The 22594-nt window shown below is 34.2% G+C and overlaps 1 protein-coding gene across 2 annotated transcripts in view; it reads right to left on the bottom strand.

Annotated features, from left to right (window-relative positions):
* Positions 1-12660: 12660 nt before the first annotated feature.
* Positions 12661-22594, bottom strand: part of TENT5D (terminal nucleotidyltransferase 5D) — a 90831-nt gene continuing 80897 nt past the window's right edge. For both annotated transcript variants that reach the window (XM_016164904.1, XM_016164905.1), the window contains exon 3: positions 12661-13952. In XM_016164904.1, the coding sequence (XP_016020390.1) occupies positions 12761-13933 (1173 nt within the window). In that variant the 5' untranslated portion in view covers positions 13934-13952 and the 3' untranslated portion in view covers positions 12661-12760. The remainder of the gene's footprint in view (positions 13953-22594) is intronic.

The following is a 22594-nucleotide window of genomic DNA, read 5'->3' as shown; positions in this document are numbered from 1 at the left end:
CAAATTAAAAAATAAGAATCCTATGATTACATCTATAGATGCAGAAAAAGCCTTTGACAAGATACAGCATCCACTTATGATCAAAACTCTTAACAAAATTGGTATACAAGGAAAGTACCTGAACATAGTAAACACCATATACAACCAACCCTCAGCCAACATTATACTTAAAGGTGAAAAACTAAAATCCTTCCCTCTGAGATCAGAAATGAGGCAAGGGTGTCCACTATCACCACTCTTATTCAATATAACATCAGAGGTCCTAGCAAGTGCAGACAAGAGTAAGATATAAAAGGCATCCAAATAGAAAATGAAGAAGTTAAACTGTCACTATTTGCATATGACATGATTCTCTATATAGAAAACCATCAGGACTCCACAAGAACATTAGTAAAAACAATAAGCAAATACAGTAAAGTTTCTGGATATAAAATCAATGTTCAAAAATCCATAGTGTTTCTATACTCTGATAATGAAGTGTCAGAAAAAGAAGTGAAAAAAATAATTGCTTTTGTAATTGCAATAAAAAAGTAAAATACCAAGGAATAAATCTAATAAAACATGTGATGGACCTCTATAATAAAAACTATAAGACCCTATTAAAAGAAATTGAAGAAGATACACAGAAATGGGAAGATATTCCATGTTCTTGGATTGGAAGAATCAACATTGTTAAAATGACCATATTGCCTAAAGCATTTTACAGATTTATTATAATCCCGATCAAAATCCCATCAGCTTCTTAAAAAACAAAAACAAAAACAAAAACAAAAAATCATCAGACTCGTATGAATGTACAAAAGACCCTGAATTGCCAAAGCCATCCTGAGAAAAATAAAAATGAGGCTGGAGATATCACTCTGCCTGACTTTAAATTTTACCAGACAGAGACAGTAATCAAAACGGCATGCTTTTTGCAGAAAAATAGACACACAGACCTGTGGAACGGAATTGAGAGTCTGGAAGTAAAAAAATATTTATATGGGCAAATAATTTTTGTCAAAAACTACAAAAACATACAGTGGAGAAAGAAAGCCTCTTCAATAAGTGGTGCTGGGAAAACTGGAAAGTCAGCTGCAAAAGAATGAAACTAGAATGCTATCTATCATCATATACCAAAAGTACCTCAAAATTGATTAAGTACCTGAATATAAGACCTGAAACAATAAAATGCACAGAAGAAAACATAGGAACTAAGTTAATGAACCTTGGAATTAAAGAGGATTTTATGAATTTGACCTCAAAGGCAAGGGAATTAAAAGCAAAAATAAATGAATTGGACTACATTAAACTAAAAAAAACTTCTGCACAACAAAAGAAACCATCAACAAGGTAAAGAGACAGACATCCAAATTGGAAAATATATTTGTAAGGCAACACCTCCAAAATATACAAAGAATCATAAAACCCTATAGCAACAACAACAACAACAACAACAACAAATGATCCAATCAAAAAATATGCAGAGGATCTGAACAGACACTTCTCCCTAGAGGACATACAAATGGCCAATCAATATATGAAAAGATGCTCAACATCGCTAGCTATTAGGAAAATGCACATCAAAACCATAATGAGATGTCATCTCACACCTGTTAGAATAGCTATAATCAACAGGACATGTAATAACAAATGTGAGAGAGGATGTGGAGAAGAAGGAACCCTCATACACTGCTGGTGGGACTGCAAATTGGTACAACCGCTATGGAAAACAGTATGGAGGTTCCTCAAAAAAACTAAGAATTGATCTTCCATATGATTCAGGAATCCCTCTACTGGGTATTTATCTCAAAGGCTCGAAAACTCATATCCGAAAAGATATTTGCACACCAATGTTCATAGCAGCATTATTCATGGTGTCCAGGACATGGAAGCAACAGAAGTGTTCTATGATAGGTGATTGGATAATGTGCGGTACATATATACAATGGAATTTTACTCAGCTATAAGAAGAGATGAATACTGCCATTTGCAACAACATGGATGGACCTTGAGATAATCATGCTAAGCGAAATAAGCCAGACAGAAAAAGTTGAAAACCACATGGTATCACTTATATGTGGGGTACAAAGCTAAAAGTTACAACAGAATAGGACAAACAGAGACTCATGGTTATGGACAATAGACTCGTGGTTACCAGAGGGTAGGGGGTGGGATAGGGGTGAGGTAGATGGGGTAAAGAGGGTCAAATATGTGGTTACAGAAATAATTCTAACTATGAGAGGTGAACACACAGTGTAAGTATACATATGCCTTAGTGTTACAATTTACAGATGAAACTTACTGGATTTCGTTAACCAGTGTCACCATAATAAATAAAAAACAACAAAAATAATTATAGCTTTGGTATTTTGTTAATGAATAAACAATATAAAATATTTAAATTGAAATACCAACAATATAAAATACAGGGGAGGGCCAGTGAAATTTTAGAATTTTTTTATGTAGTTGAAATTAATTTGTTCTCAGCTAAAAGTGATTTATAACAGTAAGATGCATGATAAAAGCCACATGGTAATTACAAAGCAAAACTTATAGTAGCTATACAAATGATAAAGAGAAATAATCAAAGCTATCAACTACAAAATAACATCAATTCACAAAGACAGAGGAAGAAACTGTGACAATACAAAACAATCATAAAAAATAAGAAATTGCTGATAGTATGTTCTTAACTATCAATAATTTCTATAAATTAAATGATTAAATTCTCTAATTCAAATTTATGGAGTGACCGAATGGATAAAACAAGAGCGAGCTGTCTGCTGCATACAAGAGACTTACGCAGTTATAAGGATACTGAAAAGCTGAAAGTGTCCTTAGAAAAAGATACTCTACACAAGCCGAAAACAAAAGAAATCAGGGGTAGCAATACTTATATCAAATAAAATAAACTTAAGTCAAAAGCTGTAACAACAGACAAAGAATATCATTATATAATAATAAAGCGATCAATTCATCAAGAGGATATATCAATTGGAAATATATATGAAACCAATATTAGAGTACCTAAATATATTAAACAATTATGAACAGATATGAAAGAGAAAATAGACAATACAATAGTAGGGGATTTCTATAACCCACTTTCAACAAGGTCATCCAGACTGACAATCAATTAGGAAATAATAGACTTTAACTATATTTTAGGCCAAATGGACCAAACAGATATATACAAAACATTTCACTTAACAGCAGAAGAATACGCATTCTCAAATGCATAGAAAACATTCTCAAGGATACATCATATGTAGGTCACAAAACAAGTGTTAACAAATGTTAAGACCCAGTCAAGATGGTGGAGAAGGTTAGTGCTGTGCTCACCTCTGTTCATAAACACAAAAATTATGACTAAATTACAGAAAAATCAACCTGGAGAACCACTAGAAGACTAGCTGAATGTAACTAGAACAAAGGCTATAAATAAGAGGCCACATTGAGATCAGTTGGAGAGGCAGAGACTTGATTCCGGCTGGTCTCACACTCACGTGTGACAGATGAGAATTGGGAGGGATATCTCAGTTTGGAGGTCTTCACCAAGAAGCCAGAGGTCCCAGCCCCACACCCAGCTCCCCAGCCCAGAGATGCAATTCGAGGAAGAGTGGTCCCCATAAAAGCAGCCTTTGAAGATCAGTGGGAATTCTGTCCCATCCTAGTGTTATTAAAGGCTGCTGAAAACCCAGGCATCCTCTTAAGGGGCCCTTGCACAGACTCACTTGCTCATAGGCACTAACCCTGAGCTTCAGTGAAGGGATAGCACCTCAAAAGGTGCCAGGGACATATGGGAATATGTTTGATTTGCGTGGCTTCAGGGTTAGTGCCACCATTGTCCATGTGTTGAGCCCTTCCCCTACACAGCCTGCAGGGGCAGGCAGGCACCAATTCTGAATCTGCATGAAGCTGGTGAACACTGTTCATCCCACCCTGGAGAGTCCCTGAAATTCTGCTTCACCCAATTCACACACTGCCTTTGGCAATCACTAAATATAATAAGAAATTTTGTAATATGCAAGTACCTTAATGGCATCATTGTTAGGGACCCCAATGTAAGTGAATTTCATTTCTACTAATACTTAATAATGAAATAATGTTACAGTGCTTGATGAAATATACTATATAAACATAACGATGCCCTTTTTAATATATCACCCATGATTTAACTGACACATTACAAGAAAAACATTGTGAAACATTTTTTTTAGCTTGCATTTGTTGTTTACCATTTGTTTATAAATGTAAAGCTGGCTATTTTGTATAAGTGAATAATATCTATGGTTTCTGGTAAAGTTTAAAGTACCAGGCAAGGCCCAACTTATCCTTGCATATTATAATATTAAAAAATTTTGTTCATCGTGACAGTGGTTCATTTTGCTTTTTTATTGTAATCATCCATTTTACTTTGAGCTTTAGTTACCTAATAATTTACATTATGTAGAGAAAATATGCTATCTTTATCATAATGGTATTTACTGATATATTGCTCTGTATTTCACATGATACTTAATCATGTACAAAGTTGCTAGGTTGTTGCTAAAGCTGTAGAAACTTCAAGGAAACCGTATTGAGTAGTGTTTTATCTCCCTGATCACTTTTACCATAGTTCTTTATTCTTCAAATAAACACTTTATTGTAACCATAGAGTGATCACGTAATATCATTGCTTGAATATGTGGTCAGTATACACAGACCTAAGTAGAGATGTCATTTGGCTCTGTGAACTGTATGGTGTTTGTGTGTATGTATGTGTGTGAGGCAGGGGATTCAATACAATGTCATGTCATTTTAACTCATTTCCTTTAGTGATAACTGCCATTTTATTTATTTCATCACTGAACATGTTCTTAACCAATGTATTGTAGGCACCATTTATTGGAGAGGGATGGGAAGATAAACAAGGAAATTTTACCAATGTAAAATCAAATGAAATTTGAGAAATAAATGAATAGAAACTATTTATATAATTAGGCTATGTGAATGGGGTTATCTGTAGGTTAATATATATTATAAATGGTAACAATCAATTATAAAAAGCCATATTATACTGAAGGTCATTTTCATCCCATTGATTATCAATGGGGATTCTGTATAAATCTCAGGGTAGAGCTCCTTACTAATTACTTTTTTGAACACACTGAAAACAATTAATTTGGTGGTATTTGAAATAAGTATTTACCCATTTTGCCGTTGGCACAACAGTGCGTGTTTCACAGTGATTTTATTTCAAAAACGAATTTAATGTAATAACAGAATCTCTGTAGTGCTTTCTCCACACAATGCAAAAAACAAGACAAAGCAAATGAAAAAGATGAGCTGTTAGATAAATAATGAGTACAATTATAATCCATTTAAAAATAGTTTCTACCCAAAAGACCCTGAACTGTTCATATAACATTATTTTTTTGTCAACAGTATAATTCATTTTCCAAAATAGTACATACATGTCTCAGAGTTATATAATGAACAATAACATGGTAAAAAAAAAACCTGATTTGTTTTAACATATAGTCAACATTAAAGCAAAGATACATATTTTACTCAACTCTGGACATTTCAGTCATGTTAGATACTCCATTAATACACTTAAAGTTTTCATTTACAGAAACACAGTTCTTAAGAACACTTCAAAATTTTTATAGTAAAAGATTGGTGATGTGAACTATGAGGCTAAAAAGGCACCTAAAACATTTATAAAGCTATATTTATATTTACTGCTTTCCTAAAATGCTGAATTGTTTAATGCTAAAATGTAAATCTACTTGAATTAGTGTAGGAAATCATATCGGCAATTTTACTGGGTGCAGGACAACTACATTTAGATGTTTCTATTTCATTTCCCACTCAGTGACTGTAATTCCTTTCACTGACATTTTCTTTAATGCTAAACAATTCTAAACAATCGGAGTTGAATTAATTAAAACTTGAAACACATTTTTAAGATAAAAGTTTATGGATTTAATTTTTTTCTAAGCTTTGAAGTCAGATCTTCTAAATTAAATTTTCACTGGATTTATTGTTCGCACCTAGTGAAATAGTATTGCCAGACTTTTCTCATACCCAATAGTTATTTTTGGTCTGGTCTATATGAGAGAAAGGTAGTTATTCAGTGACTTGGACCATAAATAATTTAGGTACACTTTTCCTCATTCATTAGTGACATGTTTCTGGCCTGAATTATCCAGATAATTGCCTTAATTCTTTGTTTTGCATGTTAAGATTTCACTTAACATACAAAAGGACTTTAAAGAAAGAACTTTCTAGTTGTTCACACTTTTCAAACTAGAAGGAAATTACTGATTTCACTCAATCTAAATAGGGACTGTGTGATGTGAAACAATTAGCCACAAGCTGTCAAAAAGAACTTTGCTTTTTAACTAAAAATCTAGTAGCAGTGTATGGATATAAGTAGGTATATTTTTCTGATATAAGGGATTTGTTTTAAAATAGCAGAATATCTTTATTTAAAGATCAGTTAAGAGTTTGCTATGTCACCTTATGTTTTAGCATTACTCATTTGTAAATTGAGAACTTAAAAACATTAGACGAATTGGAAAAAAAAAGTAGCCATGGGATGTATTATGCAATTATAATGGATTGAGATCTGTAAAATCCAGGTAATCCACCAGGTTATTTCCAATACTTATTGGAAAACACTTAAGCTTTTTGAGTAAAGTACGTAAAATATACTGAAACTTTTCAACAAATGTGACATTGCATAATAATTAATGTTGAATCATCAATTAATAGTTTTATATTTTAATGTAGGAATTACAATTTTTTGTAAGTGTGTATACTTGACATATAATTTTATATATTAATCTAAATTGATACATGGCTTTTGATTTTTAAAAAAGTTTTAGTTTGACTTATACTTTTTATATATACTGAAACTGAAATGCAACTTCTTATGCAACTTTTAAAAATTTCCAATTATAAAAAAGTGCATAACAATGCTTAAATGATTTTGACTATTTCTTAGGAAAAAAAAGTCAGTTTATTATTTATACTAGTTGAACTCTGAATTATACAGTAAACCATGTAATCGATTTCATATTTAGTTGCCTAGAATTCCAGAGTTCTTAAAGAACTGAAAAGTGAATGTTTATCTCTAGAATCATGGCCTTTGAATTAAAGTGTTTTAGTGTATCCTTGTTAAATTTTGAAAAATCAGAGGTGCTAAAATTAGATTCTCCCCCATGCATACATGAAAGCTTTATTCTCTAGGATGGGACCATCTATGATCACTATTCTGAGTCAATAATTCTGAAGTTTCCAGACTCTTTCACTAGGAACTAAACTTATAACAGTGTTATTTTATCTTTTGGTAATATAAGCTATAATAATTTGCCCTTAGACTTCATTTCCTTCTTGCATCTTATCACTATGAATACAGGGAGGTATCATTTTCATAAATGAGAAAAAAGTGGAAGAAAAAGAGGAAGAATTAAACACTTGCTCTTCGGGAAAATGAATTACGGGTGCCTCCTTTTGTAAATTGTCAGGATTGCAATCTGTATGCCCTTTCTACGAGGTACTCTCCTTAACCTAGTAAACAAGCACCGAATTTCATATAAATCTACTGACAGCATATTAAATATAATTCTCTACACTTCTAAAGCAGATAACCTCCTTGGCATGGTTCCTGTTTCAGTATGTATACTATTTACCTAGAAGATGATGCCTTTCACTTTAATGATATATTTAGGTACTCTTAAAAGTAGTAGATTTTTAACCTTAATAACTGTTATAATTTACGTTTTTTTAAATTAGCTTACATTATCTGAAAGCATTTTGTCTGATAATAAATCTAAAGGAGTTGCAATAAGACAATTGTTATTTGGAGTTCACTGCCTGAACAACGCTTTTTGAAGGCATGTAATCCTAAGTATCCCAAAGCTACTCTAATAAAACTTCCAAAATCATAAAGAAAATAAAATTATGTAGAAATCCTTTTGTTCATGGAGGTCACATGTAAGGCCTAAAAAACATTATTATCAATTCTCTTTATTTAAATATCCACGAATATATTGGTTGACTAATTTTATTTGGGGAAGTGAAAATTTATAAAATAAACCTATTAAAACATAAATTTTAAACATTAATGGCTATCTAATACAGTTTTTAATTTAAAGAAACATTTTAGAAGTGATAAGTATACATATACTGGACTTCTTTTTTAATTCTGATAAAACATTTTTATTATTTTTCCATTTGGGATTGAAGTCAAATTCTATATAGAAAGATTTTTTATGTTGTTCACCTATAAAAAATTAATTTGTTGAATAAGATATTAGTGTGAACACTCATACCACTGTTTACCATCATTTTTATGGAGTCTGATCTCCCCTACTGATAGCTCTGGAACTATACAAATGCTAAAACAATAATTCGGTCTTGGGCTTCTGGATTCTCTAGTTGAGCCAAGACGAAATGTGACTTGGTCACACTTTATCACATAAAGTGAACTACTTGTTAGAATGTTAAAGAATTGTTCAAATTCTATCACCAGTCTAGAATGTATAACAAGTGTCATAAATCACCATGAAACTACTTGAGTTTGATTTTACAGGGTTATAAAATCCATGACTTTGAATTTGGAGGTGCAAGAGAAAATTTTGCAAAGAGGACCCTTCTCAAGACACTTCTCTTTTACAAAGACCACTTCCGCATCTACAGGGGCCATTTTCTTGGCCTTGAGGTACTTAAAGGTGTATCTATATACACTCTTTTTCTAGGAAAGGGTGTTTTTTTGACAGGTAATAAAAAGCACATATACAAAAAATTTCATCTATAAACTTTCTATTGTTCATTTGAGGGCAACAACTAAACAAAAAGGGGTTTCTGTTGTTTCAAAACTAATGTAATATATGTATCACTACCTTAGACCCAATCATTTTTCACAATTATTTTTGTGTAAAATAATTTCATACTGCCCCATATTAAAACAAAGCAAACAGAAAGTGTGATGTTTTGAGCTTACAGATTTCTTATTACATGTTAAATTAGCTTCCAGACAGCATGTAGTCTAAAGAATGATTTTTAAATCGTACTCAAAAAATTCAGGGAAACTTTCCTTAAGAAAGCACTTAACTTTTTAAAGGTCAAGAACCATATGATTTCACACATATGTGTAATATAAAACCAAAAGCAACAAATAAGACAAACAAATAAAAACTCAAAGACACAGACAACAGCATGGTGGTTACCAGAGGGAAGCAGGGGGGGCGGGCAGTAGAAAAGGGTAAAGAGGGTGAAATATATGGTGATGGAAGGAGATTTGACTTTGGGTGGTGAACACACAATGCAGAATACAGATGATATATTATTGAATTGGATACTTGAAACCTATATAATTTTATTAATTAATGCCACCCCAATAAATTTAATTAAAGAAAACATTTAAGAGCAATACACTGATGTTCCAACAAATTAGCTACCTTCAGTTATACATGCTGAAAAAATGTTTATATAATGGAGCAGTAGATCAGCAATACAATTTCTAAGATGTGTTATATAAATTTTAACATTATAACATATAGAATAAAACCACAAAAAGGACAGAACTAAAAACTAAACATCATTAAATGTATTTTATTTTATAATTGCAAAGCAAATGAATCCCAAAGCAGGTTAAAATGTTGGGTTTTATGCCTTATCAAACAATCTTCATAAGAATGTTCAACAAATTGTAGTCCCACATATTCCCAATCCCATTTTAATGTTAATTTACATTCAATTATTTTTAAAATACTCTATAAATGGTACTGCTGTATTTATATGTCAGTGTAATTTTGGAAAGCATTACAAACTTTAAAACTTCAAATATTTTCTCAATTGTATACTTTAACTTTCTATATTTAAAGTTGGATGAATACTTCCAGATAACAGATCCACTGAATGAAAGTTTTAATCACATCTTAGGTATTTGCATATTGACATCTTTATTAATACCTGAAATTAATTTTCTAAGATGATATTAAAAAAATGAAATTTGGGCTCAGGATGCTTTCTCAGTTTTCTTGAGAAGTTAACAACTGTTCTACCTCTGATATTTTGTTTTATATCTCATTTAAACCAGATAACCCATATTTTCAACTTTCTTTGACTAAACTGGACTTTAGTCACTATTAGAATATCTCTGAATTTAAAATTTAAAAATACTCTACTAGTTGAATTTTGATAGTAATGTGTGGATATTTATGAAATGCCAGAATATTTTGGTTTAAAAATATGTACCTGTAACTAACACCAAATGTGTCCCATTGATATGGATGCTAGAACTATATCAAAAAGGTTTTTCTTTTTTTTTTTTTGGCTTTTGTTAGGTTTCTGGGAGGAGGGGCAGGGGAGCAACTCCCAAACAAGACTCAGTCATGGATTTGTATAAAAAAATATGAAAAGACACCATTTTTCTCTTGTAATGGGATGATATATGCTCTAGAATCAGATTTTGCACTAACTTCTATTATTAACTTTTTTAGCTAAGAGGCTAGTACTCACCTTATAGAAAAAACTTTTCTATTTATTATTCTAGTATACAGAATGAAATAATAGTGCTGCTCAAGGTGACTAGCCTAACCCCGGAGAGATACTCATACACTATTGATGATAAACATTTTTCTATTTGGTTGGGAGCAAAGGACAGTCTAATTTAGTTATAGTATCTACATAATAAAAGTCATGAGAGATAAATCTTTCTCTTTAGAGATACCATTCCCATTCAACAGATTTGGATTATCTCTCTTGAAAATATCTCCCTACCAATTGTAAGCTTTTTTACTATAATGGAAACATATGCATGAATGTCAGGAGGAAGCAGGTCATTCTTCCAGCAGGATTTAAAGCTTTAGGAGAATACCAGAGAGGATTTGATTTTTTGAGGAGCTCGAATTCTCAAAGAAATTAAAGAAGCACAGGGGGTTAAGATGTTTCCAAAAGCTTCAGAATTATACTATTCAGCATAAAACGCTACTCTGAAAAATACTGAACTTTTACCTGTGACTTGTCACTATCATAGATCTTTTATTCTTAAATACTTTTCCTACACACTTTAGAATTGTTTTTTTTGGTACTGTTAATATAGTATATACTCCTTCAGTTTTATGTCAAGTACTCTCATGAACTGAAAACTAAAGAGAAAGATCAATTATTCTTAGCCAATACATTATATCGACAGATTACTGAATTTTCTCTTTAATACAGCATTTATTAATTCTTTATTTGTCTCAAGCAAGAAGGTCAATCCATGTTTTAAAGCCTCAACATTGTGTGACTTTATATATATATATACATATTATATATATATTAAATATAATTCATTAAAATATACTGATAGCCAATGGTGCTGTGGTATAAAACATCTCAGAAATATTGCTTATTTGAAAATGCCACATTTGGTGTAATTTTTGTGTCCAATATTGAAAAACAGAGAAGACAAATTAAGCACAGTATATAAGTGACATAGTCCCAAAATATGCCTGTTGGATGTTGTGATGGGAAAACTTGAAATAGTCAATGAAAACTGAGATGGAACTCATAAAAAATCAAAAGTGAGTAAAAACACTGAAGTTTTCTGATGGTCTTATTTATATTCATTCAGGACAGCTTCCTTTCTGTCATACTAGATAATATTTATTGTGGATTATTTTCTTCATTATGCAATGAAAATATTGTTTAATCCCACTATTAGATTTTATAGCAACATATTTAATATGCTAAGTAGATATTCAGATACCTGATGAACATATGCAATTGTTTAATAAATTAGTGTTATGTAAAAACTCACATTGGAGGCACTTGAGTGGCATATTAGAAACTGATCTTTGGTAAGGAAAAAATGAAAAAAAATGCTTCAGAAAATATCTTTACTTACTAACGATGTATCCAGATATATTAAGATGCTGGTCAAGTAGGTCATAAAAATAATAAATTCCATGGCTAAAAACATCTGCCTGTTTTTTGTGTTTTTTTTTTTTTTTGCTATTGGCCATTTAAAGTCTCTTTTTAACAGATGATGTAAACTTTCATATTCAGAGTTGGTCATGTCATTCTTTTCAACTTATTCTGGGAAAAAATCCTATATAACTGGTCACAGTATAGGTTTTAGAGCTGGATGATATTAGTCTTCTTATCTACACATTAACTAACTTATTGATAATTGATAAATTACCAATGTCCAGTGTTTTCAAGAATCATTTTTTCAGTGTTTCTTCTATAGTAGGATTTTGTATCTAACCCAATTTAATTTAGAAACAAAATAAATGTTGCAAAGTCCAGGGTTTTAATGTCTTCTGCATCCATTGTCTTTGAAATTAGGTATTTCTGTTAAGTATTGAAAATTCACTGATGGTAACATTCACTAGAAAAAAAATGAAGTGAATGTAACAAAGGAATAGATTGAATACAAAATGTTGGCACTTTTCTTTATCTCTGTTCTTTTATATTTTAATCAAAGATACAGGCATTTACAATGTATTTGTCATAGCAAATTTGAAAGTAATAAATAGTAAATAAGACTTGAAAATCATTTTAAGTGGTCCACTGCATTAGAAAGTTATTATAGGTAACCAATAACATTTTAAAATTGTTTGAAGTTGTTGGTTCGCTGATGATATTGTATTTACTATTACGTTTAAGCTATAATTAATGGAAAATAGTTGGTAACTACATTAAAATAAAAATAGATCTTAAATTTTATGAAGTTTGGAAACTTGCTTTTGAAGGGTGTTTAATTAAAGCAAAGTTTCTGTTATGTGTTTGTTTTTTAAACCATACCATTTGGCACATGAAAGTGCAGTGGGTGGTATGGCTGAAAGAAAATAGGTGGTGGTCCAGATGATACATAATAAGAAGGGTACCCTCCCTCAGAACCAAAGTATGGAGCAGGCTGATAAAAGCAAGTTACATTGTCTGTATTGGGTAGAATATTCTGTTCTCCAAGTACTTTTAAAGCCATAAGAGTGATCATATTGAGTGTCTGTCTTCTTTCATGACGCATGAGGCAAACGGTGCTTTCATTTACAACACCACGCAAGGTCATAAGGTAGTCATATTTGTTCTTTTCTTCACCTATGAAATGGTTGCGGAGGTATGATTCAATCTTCTTTTGCTGTTCTGCTACATCAGGAAAATCAATGAAGAATCTAGAACACATGTAACGTTCCAGGGTCTTGATTTCTGCTTCACAAGCTGGCTTAAAGTCACGAACTAGCAAGTTGCTGTACTTCAGAAGACCACCACCTCTAATCTCTTCAGGTTTCCTAGTAGATATAAGCTTATATTGCAAATGGGTCATTGCTTCTTGGAAGTCTCCATACATGCTTTCAGCTACCACAACAGGATAGGATTCTTGGGTTAGCTTAGCATTTTTCTCACTGTAGAAGTCTAACATGGGATCCAAGAGAATTTGAAAAGAATCGACACTAAATTCAAATTGTCGTCTGAGTGAATTCACAAATTTTAGTTCCACATTCTTCCCAGTGTTATTTGAAAGAGAGATGAGACTCCAACGATCTTGCTTATTGCAAATTTTGACCATCTTCTGCACATAAGCCTCTTTCATGGTCTTTAGGGTGATCTTTTCTTTTTTTACACCTTTTGGTAAAAAGTCAAGTAGACAACCTAGAACTACATCCTTAACAACCTGAAATTCTTGATCACTTGGTAGTTCAACACCAAAAATAATATCCAGATCCTTATAGCTGATTCCATTGTGGCTTGCAAGTATGTAACTTGCTGTGGAACCATTCAATCGGGTATCTTTAACAATAATTCCTTTCTCTATCAGTTGATCTTTTACGACATGAATTATATGTTTTGGTTTTACCTCCAAAGTGGGGAAATTCCCCCTTCCATGAATTGGAATTACTTCATCTAACACTTGATCTAGTATTATAACTTGATCCCAAGTGAGATTGCTGAATCTGATTTCAGACATTGTGAAGGCAGGAGGTCAGCTAGAAAGCAAGGAAAATATAAAGAGAAAATGTTAGCATCTTGAAATCAGCATTACACCTAAAGCATATGAAAAAATTAAAAACAGCCTCAGCATAAATCGAACTAATACTAGGAAGTAAATTATCAATGTTTCTAATAGTGGTTAAATTTATAAATAAAATAAAGCCACTATGATTATGTCAAAATTGTTAGATCATTTGGTGTATGAAAACAGATATTCTCAAGAACTTGTTAGAATTGTAATTTTTGATGTAAGATGGTAGCCTTTTTCAATCTTTATTCATATAAATACTATAATAATTGTTAGCTTGAAGTTATAAACTTTGTTTACGAGGTAATCATAATATATGACTGAGGTTAATTTTCATGAATTTAAAGTGAGATCAAGTAGCATGTGTCTGTATTAGACACAACTGACTGAATGATATGATGGGATAATGTTTAAAAGCAACATATAGTGATTTGGCCAAGATGGCAGAGTAGGTAAATGCTGTGCTTGCCTCCTCTCAAGTCAAAATTACAACTAAACTACAGAACAACCATCATTGGGAGTCACCTGATCTCTAACTGAACAAAAGTCCTACAACAGAGGACATGCAAAATAGGCCACCTTGAGATGGGTAGGAGGGGTGGAGATGTGGAACAGGCTGGCCCCTATACCAGATTGTGGTGGTTGAGAATTGTGAAGAATATCTTAGCTATTAAAAGCTCCCATGGGTCTCAGATCCACACTTTGCTCTCCAGACCAGGGTTCCAGTGCCAGAAAGAGACGTCATCCCAACTTCTGGCTGTGAAAACCAGCAGAGATTGTGGCTGAGTGAGATGGAAGGTGGCTAAAGTAGTAGATGATCCTCATAAGGGGCCTGTACACAAACATACTCACTGATGGACTCACTTCCTCTGAGCTCCAGTGCTAGGGAAGTTGCTTGAAAAGTGCCAGACACATACAGGGAAGATTTGAGTTGTCTGGCTTCAGGGTGAGGGCTAGAAGGACAGTATTCTCCTAGACAGAAATGGTGGCAGAATCCATTATCTCTTTGTTGAGCCTTCCCCTCACCCAGCATGCAGGGGAAGGCTGCTGCCATATCCAAGTCTCCATGAAACTGGCTAATAACATTGCCCTGCCCTGGTGATTCCCTGAAACCCCACCCCATTCATCTTATGGGCCCACCCAAGTTGTTTCCAGTGGTTTTTCCATACAAACAGTCTGTTTTGGTTCATGCTGAGGACTTTCCTAAAATCTCTCAAAGATTCACAAAACCCAATCAAGAAGCATCTGGCCTCAGCATGCCCCATACCTCTTGAGCAGTCATAGGCACAGCACTAGCGGCAGCCGGCCTTGGTTCATGGTTTGGCCTCCTGAGGCACATGGAAGCCCAGTGTGGGTGGCGGCTATCTGTGGGTTGTTTGGTGGCTCATGACAGGTGGCCCCAGGCAGCATACAGGGTACAGATAAACCTGGCCTGTGGCAGGGCCCATCCCAGGAGGCTCTGGGGCTGGCACACCTGGTGACCTAGCTTCTGACCTAGCCAGAGCAACACCTATGGCTGTATCTGAGAATGATACACCCAAAGAACAGACTGAGAAGGCACCAGAGCCCTGCTAAAGTGAATCTTGCTCCATGTGGTCAGCTATTCACCAACAACCCTCACAAGTAATTAGCCCAAGGTTCAAACTCACTTGTTGATGTGCAAACAGCAACAAAGGCTCAGCTACAACATGAGGGCACACACAACCCTTACAAGGAACACACCTGGAGCACCATGCTCAGCTGACCAGGAAAGACTGTGCCACTGAGACCCATGGCACACCTACTATATAAGACCACTCTACTAAGACCAAGAGACACAGCAGACCTAATTAATACATAAAAACAAACACAAGTAGGCAGCTAAAATGGAAAGACAAAGAAACATATTCCAAATAAAAGAACAGAACAAAGCTCCAGAAAAAAAAAACAAAATGGAGAAAAGCAACCTAGACACAGAGTTCAAAACACTGTTTTTATAAGGATGCTCAGTGAACTTGGGGGAAGAGTAGGTGAATTCAGCAATAACTTTAACAAAGACATATACAACATAAAAGGAGAGATAAAAAACATTAAAAAGAACCAGTCAGAAATGAAGAATACATTAACTGAAATGAAGACTCCCTTAGGAGGAATTAACAGTAGATTAGATGAAGCCGAGACTCGAATTAGCAATTTAGAAGATAAGGTAGCAGAAAACACCCAATCAGAATAGCAACAGCAACAACAAAGAGAATTTAAAAATATGGGGATAGTTTAAGGGGCCTCTTGGACAATATCAAGCATGAAGTACCAACATTCTCATCATAGGGATACTGGAGGGAGAAGTGAGAGAGTAAGGAATTGAAAACCTTTTCAACAAATAATGACTGAAAACTTCCCTAACTTGGTGAAGGAAATAGACAAGCCCAGGAAGGACTAGGAGTCTCAAACAAGATGACCCAAAGAGGCTCATATCAAAATACAACATAATTAAAAAGCCACAGTTTAAAGATATATAGAGAATCTAAACAGTAGCAAGAGAAGAGCAGTTAGTTACCTACAAGGAAGCTCCCATAAGACTGTCAGCTGATTTCTCAACAGAAACTTTGCATGCCACAAAATATTCAAAGTGATGAAAAGCAATGATCAATAACTAATATTATTCTACACAGCAAAGCTAACATTTAGAATCGAAGGACAGATAAAGAGCTTCCCAGACAATAAAAACTAAAGGAGTTCATCATAACCAAGCCAGTATTACAGGGAATATTAGAGAGACTTCTTTAAGAAGAAGAAAAAATAAAAAAAAGAAGGATAAAACATATAAATAATAAAATGGCAATAATTTCATATCTATCAACAATTACTTTAAATGTAAATGGATTAAATGCTCCAATGAAAAGAAGGAGTGGCTCAATGGATAAGAAAACAAGACTCTTGCATATGCTGCCTTTAAGAGACTATCTTCAGATCAAAAGATACACACAGACTGAAAATAAAAGGATGAAAAAAGATGTTTCATGAAAACGGAAACAAAAAAAAGCTGGGTTAGCAATATTTATACCATACAAAATAAACTTTAAAACAAAGGCTATGATAAGAGACAAAGAAGGACCCAGTAATCCCAGTTCTGTGAATTTATCCAAAGAAAATAAAAATACTACTTTGAAGGGACATGTGAATCCACATGTTCATTGCAGCATTAATTACGGTAGCCAAAATATGGAGGCATCCTGAGTGTCCATCAATGGATGAATGGATAAAGAAGTAGTAGCATATATATTCAATAGACTATTCCTCAGTCATAAAAAAAAGAATGAAATCTTGCCATCTGCAACAACATAGATGGACCTAGAGGGTACTGTGCTTGGTGGAGTAAGTCAGACAGGAGAAAGTCAAACGTTATATGTGGAATCTAGAAAACAAGATACAGAAACAACAGAAACAAGCTCATTGATATAGAATACATTTTGATGGTTCTCAAAATTGGGGGTGAGGTGATGGGTGAATGGGGAGGATATTAAGAGGCAAAAATTGGTGGTCACCAAATAGTCATGGGGATGCAGAGTATAGCATGGGGATTAATGTCGGTAGTGCTGTAATAAATGTGTATGGTGTCAGATCGGTACTAGATTTATTAGAGTAGTCACTTCATAAGCTATATAAATGTCTAATCACTGTGTTGTATCCCTGAAACTAATATAATATTATATATTATCAATAATTGAAAAATAAAAATATTTTAAAAAGCCCCCCCCACAACAGACACAGCACTTACCTATATATACTCCCAATCAGGTAGCTCCGAAATATAGAAAGCAATTACTAACAGAACTGAAGGCAGAAACTGGCAAAAACACATTTAGTAAGGAACCTAAATACCCTGCTGTCAGCTATCAATACATCACCCAAACAGAAAATCAATAAGGAAATATAAACCTTAAGTGACACAAACAGTAATTGGACATAATTGATGTTTATAGAACCTTTCATCCCAAAATAACAGGTTATACATTCTTCTCTAGTGCACATGGAACATTCTCAAGGATAGACCATATTTTGGGACACAAACTAGCCTTAACAAATTTAAGATGATTGAAATCATAGCAATCATATTCTCTGATCATAATGCTTCAAAACTGGAGAGCAACTGCAAAAAGAAAGTGGGAAACCACAAATATGTGGAGATTAAGCAACATACTACTAAAAAACTGGGTCAAAGAGGAAATAAAAGGAGAGATGAACAGATACATATAAGCAAATGAAAATGAAAATACAACATATCAAAAGTTCTGAGATATAGCAAAAGCAATAATAAGAGGAAATTTCATATTATTACAGGCCTATTTCAAGAAACAAGAAAAATCTCAAACATCCTAGCATTATATCTTAAAAAACAAGAAAAAGAACAAATAAAGCCCAAAGTCAGTAGAAGGAAGAGAAAAATAAAAATTAAAGTAGAATTAAATAACATTGAGAACAAGAAGATAATAGAAAAAACTAATGCCAAAAACAGCTGGTTCTTTGAAAAGATTAATAAAGGTGACAAACCCCAGGCTAGACTAAGGAAAAAAGAGAAAGGAACCCCCCCCAAAAAAAACAGAAATTAAAGAGAAGCTATGACAGCACTGAAATACAAAGCATCATATGAAAATACTATAAAAGATTATATGCCACCAAATTCAATAGCCTATAAGAAATGGACAAGTTTTTAGAAATATACAATCTTCCTAGAATGAATCATGAAGCACTGAAAAATCTAAATAGACTGATCAACAGTAAGGATACTGAAACAACCATCAAAAACCTCCCAAAAAGTAAGTCCAGGGCCAGATGGCTTCACTAGAGAATTCTACCAAACATTCAAAGATGACTTAATACCTGTTCTCAAACTCTTCCAAAAAAATAGAAGAGGCAGTATTTCCTAACTCATTTTATGAAGCAAACATTATCTGATACCCATACCTGTTAAACATAACACACGCAGAAAGAAAATAACAGACTAATATCTCTGAAGAATACAGATGCAAAAGTCATAAACTAAATACTAGCAAATCAAATACAACAATACATTAAAAAGATTATACATCATGATCAAATGGGGTTCATTCCAGCAGCACGAGGATGGTTTAACACATGCAAATTGATCAATGTGATCTATCATGTAAATAAAAAGATAAAAATCATGTGATCATATCAATAGCTGCAGAAAAAGCATTTGATAAAATGCAGCATCCATTTACAATTAAAACATTTTATAATGTAAGTATAGAAGGAAAGGACCACAACATAATAAAGGCTATATATGACAAACCCTCAGCTAATACTATATATACTTAATGGTGAAAAACTGAAATATTTACTTGTAAGATCAGAAGAGGACAAGGATGACCGCTCTAATCACTCTTATTTAATACAATACTGGAAGTCCTAGCTAGAGCAATCAGGAAAGAGGACAAAATAAAAGTCATCCAAACTGGGAATGAAGAAGTCAAATTGTCATCTTTTGCAGATAAGATTATTCTTTATACAGAAAACCATAAACACTCCACACACAAAAATATTCAGAAACAGTAAATCAATACAGTAAAGTTGTAGGATACAAAATTGATGTACCAAAAATTTACTGCATTCCTATATAGTAACAATGAGAATTCAGAAAAATATATGAAAAAAAAATTCTTTTGCAATTGCACGAAAAGAATAAAATATCTAGGAATAAATTTAACAAAGACTGTGAAGAGACCTATACGCTAAAAACTATGACATTATTTAAAAAAAAATTGATGAAGACACAAAGAAACAGAATGATATTCCATGTTCTTGAATTAGAGGAATGAACGTAGTTAAAATGACCTTATTACCTAAAGCAGTATACATATTGAATGCAATCCCCATCAAAATCCCAATGGCATTTTTTAAAGAAATAGAACAAAAAATCATCACATTTATATGGGATCACAAAGACCACAAATAGTCAAATCAATCCTGAGAAAAAAGGACAAGGTTGGTGTATCACAGTGATTTTAAATTATACTACAAAGTAACAATATTTAAAACAGCATGGTATTGGCAGAAAAATAGACAAACAGACCAGTGTAACATAATTGAGAACCCAGAAATAAACCCACATATATATGTTTAGTCCCTCAACAAAGGAGCCAAAAACATACAATGGAGAAAAGAAAGCTTCTTCAATAAATGATCCTGAGAAAATTGGAGGACCACGTGCAAAAGAATGAAACTAGACTGCTATTTGTCACCATACACCAAAAGTAATTCAAAATGGATCAAAGACCTAAACATAAGATATGAAACAATGAATTATATGGAAGAAAACATAGGTACTAAACTCACGTACGTTGGAGTTAGAGAGGATTTTATGAATTTGACCTCAAAGGCAAAGGAAGTAAAAGCAAAAATAAATGAATGGGACTATATCCAACTAAAAAGCTGCACAGCAAAAGAAATAATCAACAAAACAAAGCAGCAACCAACTGAATGGGAGAAGATATTTACAAATGACACCTTTGATAAGGGGCTAATATCCAAAATATACAAAGAACTTAAACAACTCAACACCAAAAAATCAAACAATCCAATTAAAAAAATGGGCAGAGAACCTGAATAGACACTTCTCCCAAGAAGACCTATAAATGGCCAACAGACATATGAAAAGATGATTAACTTCATTAGCTATTAGGGAAATACAAATCAAAACCACAATGATATCACCTCACACTTGTTAGAATGGCTATTATCAACAAGAAAAGTAATAACAAATGTTGGGGGTTCCAGTCAAGACAGTGGGATAGGTAAACACGGTGTTCACCATCTCCCATTACTGCATTAAAATTTCTAATAAATTATGAAACAATCAAGTTGGAGAACCAACTGAAGTCTAATTTAACATATAATCTATAACAGGATAAAAAGAAGAGGCCACATAGAGACTGGTAGGAGAGACTGTGAAGCAAAATGGGTGCCCTCCCACCCACATAGAGTAGTTGAGCACCAGTAGTGATATTCAGCTGCAGGGGTCCCCCTGAAGGAGCAAGGGGCCTAGCCCCACACTGAGGCTCCCCAGCCCAGTGTTCTAGTGCCAGGAAGTGTAGTCTGCACAAAATCTGGCTGTGAAAATCAGTGGGGAGGTCCAACTGTCTGGGTAAGAAGGAAGGAACAAGGAAATTCAAACATCCCCTTAAAGGACCTGAGCATATAATCACTTACTCTCAGACACTTAATCTGTGCTCCAGCAGAGGGATAGCAGCTCAAGAGGTACCAGAGACATATGGAGAATAACTGAGTTTTGTGGCTTTGGGATGAGGGCTGGAGGGACAGTCGCCATTGTCCTTTAGTTAGGCCCTCCTCCTGTGCAGCCTGCTGGCAGGAACCATCTTGATGATGTTGAGCCCTCTTACCACAGGGACAATTCTGAATCTGCATTGGCTTGTTGAGATCAACTCGATGCACTACAGTGACTGAATGAGACCCTTTCCTCACCCAACTTGCTAACTGCCCATGGCAATCTCATGGCTCAAAAACCAGCCTCATGATGTGCTCTCAGTAGGAGGGTCATTTGATAACAATCAACAGGGCTTGGCTCACACACTTTGGGAGAAACTTTTGGTGGTAGGTAACTAGCCCTGGCCTGAGCTGCACTGTCTCTTGAACAAATCTCAGGAGTCTCGGGCCTGAGGTGGGAAGCAGCTGGCCTCAGAGTAATCTGAGACTTCTGCAAGTAGCCTTAGGCTCAGCAATGACAGGAAATCTGAATCTGCATTGGCTTCATGAAATCTTCTCCTTTACTAGAGTGACTCCTTGGGACCTCACCCCACCAACTTGCATATCACCCAAAGGCTCAGTCAGCTGCTGAGCCTTATGGGCAGTTGGGAGGAAGCCTCAGGGCTTGGGGTTCCCTTGCCATTTTTCTAAGTTGCTCCAAGATTGGTACTAGTGGCAGTTGGCCTCGATTCACAGTGTGGTCTCTCCCACTTGCCTCCAAGTTCAGCACAGTTAGAGATAAACCATGGATCTCTTTGTAGCTCCTACCAGGTAGCCCTGGGAGATCAAAGGAAGCATCTGGTTTTGGTCTGCATGGAAGCATCTCCCAAAGGGCTACAGAACAAACACACATGGAGGATGGTATCAGAACACAACAGAGTATCAACTGATTAGCCACAGAAGCTGCATACCCAAAGAGTGATCTCTACAGATACAGTCCCCACAAAGCAGCTCATACCTTGTGGGAATGGCCACTGCTCACAGCCAGTGAGCCTGAGAGTCAATCTCATTCATTGATATGTTAACAGCAACCAAATCTTAACTATAATAGGAGAGCACAGACAACTCTTAAAATGGACAATCCTGGGACTCCTGGCACAGGTGATGATGGAGAGACTGCACTACTGGGCCACAAAGGGCACCTGCTACATAAAGCCACTTGGGCCAAGACTGGGAGATGTAACAAATATACCTAATACATAGAAACAAAGAGAGGCAGTCAAAGTTAGAAAACAAAGAAACATGTCATGAATTAAAGAACAAAAGAAAACTCCAGAAAAAAAAAGTAAATGAAATGGAGGCAGACAACCAACCAGATACAGAGTTCAAAACAATGGTTATAGGATG

Source organism: Rousettus aegyptiacus, unplaced genomic scaffold, assembly GCF_014176215.1.
Source record: "Rousettus aegyptiacus isolate mRouAeg1 unplaced genomic scaffold, mRouAeg1.p scaffold_m13_p_9, whole genome shotgun sequence".
NCBI classification, from domain to species: Eukaryota; Metazoa; Chordata; class Mammalia; order Chiroptera; family Pteropodidae; genus Rousettus; species Rousettus aegyptiacus.
This window is presented reverse-complemented; position numbering and strand designations above follow the sequence as displayed.